The sequence below is a fragment of the Neltuma alba genome, unplaced genomic scaffold, assembly GCF_004799145.2.
Source record: "Neltuma alba isolate B1F8T4 unplaced genomic scaffold, ASM479914v2 tig00005979_pilon, whole genome shotgun sequence".
NCBI classification, from domain to species: domain Eukaryota; kingdom Viridiplantae; phylum Streptophyta; class Magnoliopsida; order Fabales; family Fabaceae; genus Neltuma; species Neltuma alba.
The window spans coordinates 504,968-512,590 of NW_021634304.1; the positions used below are offsets into that span (position 1 = coordinate 504,968).

The window sequence follows — 7,623 nt, forward strand, 5'->3', positions numbered from 1 at the left end:
TGGCTAGTTGTTGGGCAATCTCTCTCAGAATTTGCCTCTATGCTGATTGGATTTGACAACTTTCAAGAGACTGATAATATTGTTAATATTCCAAATAACATTTTGAATTATATACTTCTAAATTCAAAATTGCAAAAGTCATTATTTATTGCTAATACCTCTTTCTTATATGTATATATATGTCAGATGGATCTAATATTATTGATAGTAAAGGGGAAAAATGAATGAAGACGATTAGAGCTGGGAAAACGAGCCTAGCCTATTGAGCCGATCCTTTTAGGCCCTGAAGTTATGAGGGCCAGGCTTGAAATTTTTCCCCTCAAATAGGAAACAAGCCCTAGAGGGCTGGCCTTGGAGGGCCGAGGGCTGGCCTTGGAGGGTCAAGGGCCGGCCCGTTTAGGCCCTTTTATAATTTTTTTGTTTTTTTAAATTTTTTATGTAATTCTAATATTATTAATTTTTTACATTGTTAATAATATTTCAAATATTTAGTTATTATTATCATTTAAAAATTAAATTTTACATAATGATTTGATTTATTTAGTTTTAGACAATAATTTATCCAATTAAATTTTTAAAACATGGGTTAATTTGAACTTTAATAATGATTTGATTTATATTATATGCGTTGATATTTTTAAACTATATATATATTTGATAATAGAGTATTTTTATACTTATATAACTTGTGATTCTATAATTTGAATTAAAAATTTATGAGTTTCAACAACAATGCTTCTCACATTAAAGTAAAATAATAACTAGATTGTAAAATTTAAAAGTAAAATTCCTATAAAGAAGAAAAACTTGATATTTTTGTTACGAAAGAAAAGCATACTTATGAAGAAGAGTAATTGATTATAGTGATGATGAAGTTTTAAAAGATTAATGATAGTGTTTATTTATTGCACAATTGCACTATAGATAAAACTTTTGGATGTTGTTATCTTGTTAGTAAATGTTTTAGATATTCTTGGATGTTGATGGATATGATGATATTTTGTATTTGTGACTTAATTTTATTCATATTTATGTCTTTTATTAATAATTTTATTGGTTTATTTTCATTTTTTGATAAAAAAAATATGACAAATATAAAAAGTACTATTTTTTTTAAACGGGCCAAAAGCCCGTAGGCCAATTCTAAGCCCATTAGCTTAAGGGCCGGACCTAGTAAATTGAGGTATTTTTGAAATTTCGACCATGAAAAGCCATCCCTTTTAAGCCCGCTAGCCCTTTCCTGGAGGGCCGGGTCAGCCCTGATTTCCACCTCTAAAGACAATTGATACTCAATATTATGAAAATTAGATTTCAATCGTTTGTTGTTCATTTAGTTTTGCCACATGTAATGTTATAGACTTGATGTTGTCATGGATTATAACATGGATTTTTATTGTTGTTGAATGGTGTTAGGTATTTTTACCCAAATGATTCAGTTGTGTAGCCACATGAACAATTAAATTAATTGTTGAAATGAGACTTTTATTTAGATATTGTTTAGATATAAGTTTTTAGATTATTGATTGCATTATTAGTTTTAATGGAATTTCTAGTTGGCTAAAAAAACAATAGGCTAAGAAGGTACTGAATTGTTAATTGCATATTTTTAAATGTCAAATTTTGTACTTGAATAGGTGGATACAAATCAATTCAAAAAAGCCCAAAAAAGAAAAAACATAAGTTCCTAGATTGTCTGGATTAGTCAAAGCCGTCCAATGAACCAAGTCTAATCCAATCCGACCTCAGGTTGGTACTACGTTGAACCAGACCTTAGGCTGCCTTGCTTAGCCGGAGGTCCTAACCCAACCAGATCCTGACTTGACACCTAACCCGATCTAGTCAGGTCCACACACACCTTTTTCATGTTTCTTTCCTTACCAAATGTGAAGGAACTCCTACTGCATGATACCTACCATTACCATGGCAAAGTACCAAGTCAAGACCATTGTTCCAACCACTAAAGATCCCTGAGACTCACTAGGTGCCACGTTGAGAACATCCCTCCGCTCAGTTGCCAGGTCAATGGGATGATGCCATTCCTGCATCCTAGGAGGATACAGAAATTTTTATCAATGATTACCCTGATTTTGACCTTCACAAGGTCCGGCTCACTGGGAGAGATAATATTATCAACACTATGATAGGCTCAGATAGCAGCCCGCATGACAAAAACTTAGATGAGGTGATAGTGCCAAAGCAAATATCTCATGTGCTTGCGAGAAGGAGCAACCGTGCACATCAGAGCATGTAGAAAGCGCATGAGTACGAGTAAGCGAGGTGCCAGGGTTCCTTTTGATTGCTCATGCAGAAGTTTGTAAGAACCTTTCCCTCTGTCATTTTTTCTCTTCCCCGTGATTTTCTTACATTTTCTATGATACTATAAGACTTTTTCCTTCATCCATTGTGATTGCTATTTCCATCTGTGGCTGTACTGTGACGACTATAGCATAATACAGTACTTGAAATTATCACATGTATCCTTTGTTCTTGCGTACATCTGTTTGATTGCGTTTCAGAAGTTATCACTGCTACAAGCCCTTAATTAAATTTCAATTGAGAGAACTTAATTGGAGGAAGATAAGGCAGGAGGAAAGTAAGTAACCAAAAAGAAACCAGAAGTAGCGTTACGAGTATTAACTGCAATATTTCAGTTGAGACTTCCCTTTTCAACATTACGATGATAAGTTCCAAAGTACAACACCATCAGACTTCGACAAGTCTCGTACAACGCTCATACCATCTTGTTTACACCCTAATGTCATGTGCACCCGGAATGTCCATCAATAATCCCTTGAAAACTTCAGCATCTCCGCCTGCAATAAAAATTATGAATGTGTTTGAACAGTTATGGTACTCAAGAAAACGGGCTTAGTATTTAAGAATCTTCAGATAAATCTACCTATCCTTAAAAATATCTTGTACTACAATCACATTTCAAATGTCCAAGCATTCAGTTATAATAGCACTTTTTTTAATGGATCAGTCATAATAATTCAAAATACCATACTGTTTAGTATTAGGGTCATATTGACATATGGGGTGCGAACCATGTGAGTGTGGGTATTTGTGGTATTTCATTTGACAGTTGAGAGAGGGGCTATATAACAGGGGTCTGGTTAAGGTGGTGAGTGAAGTGGGAGAGTTCTTGTGCCTCGAATGCATAGGGTAGTGTTATTTCCTTTTGTTTAGGGTGTATCTCCACGAGACCTATACTCTGTGGGGGGGTTTTCTACCATTGAATAATACTATTTCAGAGCTGTGACTACATCACATACTTTCTGTAATACATGAAATCACCCAACATGGCATGATTATTCACCAATAATGCTATTAAGACTAGTATACGATGTACATTCCAGAGAACTGCATAAAAACTCCAGAATCACCTATCATTACTCCGGGAATCATCACTTAATCAAGCAAAAGAAAAGAAAAGTTGCAAGCCCTCACAAAACGTAGATTTAATCCATAACACATTATTTTAATGTCCATAATGAGAAATACTGTAACTGCCATAACAAAAAATGCAGATAACAAGATCAATTATGTTTCTAATAACAAAGCTCACAGCTATAAAGCAGGACAGGCCAAAATTGTGCCTAGGAGTTTGCTTCTTTATGTAGAATGTTATGTAGATTGAGTCTCATTTGATCAACATTCCCCCACAAGTACAAGTGGATACAAGATGTTCAACCAGCAAATTTCAAGTAATGTAAGAAGAAATACAAAAAAGGAACCCATGGGAAAAAAAACATTTAAGATCTCATTGAGCTTAGAGGCAGGGTTGTCGACAGAATAACAAAAATATTCACCAAACCTCAAAGGCATTTTTCAGATGATCCAGTTCCTTGTCAAGATCATTAATGGCCTGATTATACGCCTGCATTGGCGAAGACTGACTAGTGGTGTGTATCTGAAAATAGATCAATAAAATAATTAATTTTCATAATATCTCTGTTCACTTACAGAGAAATGAATTTTTGTAGACTTCCACTAAAAGATTAAAGACAAACGTCAATATTCTCTGGATGCAAAGATCACAGTTCGATAGACACAGCATTTGAGTTTCATCAACAAACATTTTGCACTGTTTACAAATAACAATTGCCCATTATAAAACAACTGTAGATGTCATCAGTCATCAGATTAACAAGAGAATGAATGCAAGAGATACTGACCCTGACAATAATTTTATACTGAAGAGGGTGAGGAAGCTTGTAGCCAGCGAACAACACATTAGGGTCCCTGTGCAGCTGCCTATGCTCACCGAAATACAAACAGGGTTAGGCTTTTTTTTTTTTGGGGGGGGGGGGGCCAAACAGGGTTAGGCTTTATATTAATCATATTAACAGATAGCAATGTAAATAGAGACTCAGAGATAAAAAGTATGAGTAGAATTAATACATGCGAAGAACGTTGCCTATTGTGTGGTCCTCTCTCTCAACAGTGAAGGATGCTGCATTGATGATCTTGGTGTCCCGCTCATAAGAGACCCTGAATATATAAATATGAGAAAGGAAAAATAATCAAATCATCTCTGGTGATTGGAAAAATAATCAAATTGGATGAAAAAGAAAGAGCAGAAGGTAGTCAACAAAGTTACTTTTTTGTGCCTTCAGGAACAACGAAACGCTCATAACGATCTGGGGCATTCATGGCTTCTTTCTTCCCCACCCAATACTCTAGTCTAGGGTTCTAGGCTGCAGCAACAGTATCTGACACTGACTACGGAAAGAGATAGAAGATGTCAAAATCAATGTTTCAGTATTTGCAAAAAGCTTTATCGAACTAAGAAAAAATAGAGTAAATTAATCTAAAGCATAATTAATTTGTTTTGGTTGTTCAGTTAACATTGTTCAATTATTTTTTCTTTAGAGCTAGACACATTTCCCCTACATATGTGAAATCTAAGGAAGAAGGAGTCATGCTGTTAATAATTTATGAAAGTGCAGCTTATGAAATATTTTTATAAGAGATTTTTCAACCATCAAAGTTTCAAAATGCAGCACAATCATCTCTAAGAAATCTCTTGCGTCATGCAATCTTAGTACCAAACTGTTAATTTTTTTCCTATCAACTTGCTAGCATTCTAGCAATCTTTCATTATTCAACAACTTTTTCTTAATCCCTAAGGAAAGCATACAGCAGTAGCACCTTTTCACATAAAATTCCACTCGAAAAAGCCATCATATTGTGTACTATAGTGGCTATCATGATTCAGGATAAGGGTGGAGGTAACTTACCCTGTGTTCAACACTCTATCTCCTTTTACTTGTCACCTAGCTCTCTGCGCAAAACAATCAGCTAAAAACAGAATTCTAAGGATGGAAAGTCTTGCTCATTGAACCAAAAACTTTTTACTAACAGAACTTAATTCCAATTTCCAACGCAAACAGAAGCATGATAAAATGCAATGAGCGTGGATCACAAAAGATGCAATGTGTGCTAGAGATTCATACGTGAAAGCTGAAGAGGATGCACTACATATATGTATAATCAGTTTGCACATAGAGATTCAGAAGCTGCTTGCCTGTCAACGGGGGAAATCACAGATACTCTGTGTGTGCGCGCACGCGCACTTCTCCATTATTTCATTTAGGCTTACTAAGACAACTTGCCACTAATTGAGCTCAGTCATCTTAATATTCAGAAAATCCTCAACAATATGCCATAATGGGTTGAGAAAATATGATTTCGTGTTAGTTCTTATGAGTGCCAGCTTACAAAGCACGTGAATTCCACATAGCACAACTAAATCAATTTTCACCTCATTAACTTCGTATCCTTGTTTTTTATACAGAAAAGCGCGAACTCACAAGCTCATTGTAGTGATTTACAACATGGAAATATTTTTAGCGAGTACTAGAATCCATTTTATAGTTAGTGCACAGGAATATAATATCATTGGGATCAGTCACTTATCAACTGCTCAAGAACCCATACAAATGGGAATCAAAAGTTTTCGAGCAAAGATTTAGAATAGAATGGAACACTTGACAAGAGTAAGCGTTCCTTAAACAGTAAAATTCACAAGTTTTGACCTTTAGCAAGAGCATTTAACCGATGAATATCCGTTGATCTTCTTAAAGAACATCACAAGATTTAAATCCAATTGCTGTAAGAATTAATCCAACTACCAAGAAAGTGGATTGAGAACTCCTTAAATTCACTCACCGGACTGAGGAGAACGACAGCGACGGCGAGGAGACGAGGCCTGCAGCAATGAAGTTCCAATGTTCGATGCCAAGGCCGAAGAGCCTAGGGATCAGAGTTTCGGGTTCAGCCGACTTCCGTCCACCTATTTGGTCTGAGCGGAAGGTAGGGCAGGGATGGAAGGGCAGGGTCGGTCTTTGGGAGGTTTTAATATTACTTGTTTAACTAGACGTCTCATCTCATCTCATGCGCTGCACGGGTTAACTAATCGAATAGTTTAATTACTAAAGTTTGAATTCGAAAACACATATTAAGCGTTTTTTCTAAAATATGTCAAACATGCAAAATTGTGAAAATACTTGATCAATAATTATAGTTATAAATCTCTGCGTCACTTCAAAATAGGTATATTGATATTTATTGTCTTCATTACCAGTAGTATAAAAAACTACACTAGTTATGTTTAGGTTTTGGATTGATGGATCATGAAATATGAATGACAATGTGATAATACATATGTAATAAATTTATGTTTAGTATAATCATATGTGATGTTGACATATAACATCGTACATTACTATAAGATAATTATGTCTTGAAAGAACTATATTGTCACCATTATTTAATAAACGCATGAATTACAAAAACACATATTTCTTTCGATTCATAATATATGTTACTTTAACTAATTCATTAGAACCAAGCAAAGGTTTGCTAAAAAAAAAAATTAGAACAAAGAAAAGGTAGTTATTATTCAAAAAAGTGATTTATATTTTGAATCAAACCAGAAACGACTCATATTATGCACTGGAAGGAGTATATGCTTGTTACTATAGTCCATGTTGTAGATTTTAAATTTTTTTCTCTCCACGAGTAAAAAAATTATAAAGTCTTTAAACCCCTATAGAAACTTTCATTGATGTCCCCCAAAAACATATCACTTATTACTATTCAATTTATTTAAAGTATCATCTATTTGTATATTTTAACTTTAAATATAGTTTCATGACATAATAATCCTAAAAGTAAATTATATAAAACGTATAAAATATAATAAAATATATTTTATTATTAACACGATCATATTGACATAAGTATAAGAATATTACATTTCAACTTTCTTTTCAATATCAAATTCCACACACTACCATGATTGAAACCAAATTTTCCATCCCCTTTTCATCAAGGCTGGCTTATACTTAATCTTTGAAGCCTCCTAAAACCCTCCTCAAAAAAATTCATTAACGTATCTATTCATACCACAATTAAATTAGTTAATAACAAATCTATCTCAGAAAATTTCTTAGTGATTAATCTTTAACTTACCTAATATTCCTACCTATCAAATGGCCAAAAAATGTTTCTACTCATCTCCTAAAGTTGAAAATATGGGCAAGTATCATAAGCTTAGAAAAAGTGTCATTTGTGCTTGTTGAAATTATTCAGTAATCGAAGAAATAAGAAAAGCCA

At 34.1% G+C, this 7,623-nt stretch overlaps 1 protein-coding gene across 5 annotated transcripts; it reads right to left on the bottom strand.

The window, feature by feature from the left end:
* Nucleotides 1-2,423: 2,423 nt before the first annotated feature.
* LOC114749201 (DNA-directed RNA polymerases II, IV and V subunit 11) lies at nt 2,424-6,317 on the bottom strand. Of its 5 annotated transcripts, none has more exons than XM_028937693.1 (7): nt 6,175-6,317; nt 5,244-5,287; nt 4,604-4,721; nt 4,405-4,494; nt 4,179-4,257; nt 3,818-3,913; nt 2,424-2,813 (listed from the first exon to the last, which is right to left on the bottom strand). In XM_028937693.1, the coding sequence occupies exons 3-7, from the start codon at nt 4,654-4,656 to the stop codon at nt 2,781-2,783; spliced, it is 351 nt and encodes a 116-aa protein (XP_028793526.1). In that variant the 5' UTR covers nt 4,657-4,721; nt 5,244-5,287; nt 6,175-6,317; the 3' UTR covers nt 2,424-2,780. The 5 variants fall into 5 exon arrangements, with proteins under 5 accessions (XP_028793526.1, XP_028793524.1, XP_028793528.1 ...); XM_028937691.1 differs by having other exon boundaries at nt 4,604-4,725; XM_028937695.1 differs by having other exon boundaries at nt 3,813-3,913; nt 4,604-4,725.
* Nucleotides 6,318-7,623: the final 1,306 nt, after the last annotated feature.

What these genes read in the sequence shown, in the direction of transcription:
- LOC114749201 (XM_028937693.1), bottom strand. Translation starts at nt 4,656, where the DNA reads ATGAATGCCCCAGATCGTTATGAGCGTTTCGTTGTTCCTGAAGGCACA. An exon ending in AGTATAAAATTATTGTCAGG is followed by an intron (nt 3,914 to 4,178) that starts GTCAGTATCTCT and finishes ATCTATTTTCAG; the next exon opens with ATACACACCACTAGTCAGTC. An exon ending in ATCTGAAAAATGCCTTTGAG is followed by an intron (nt 2,814 to 3,817) that starts GTTTGGTGAATA and finishes TTTTTATTGCAG; the next exon opens with GCGGAGATGCTGAAGTTTTC.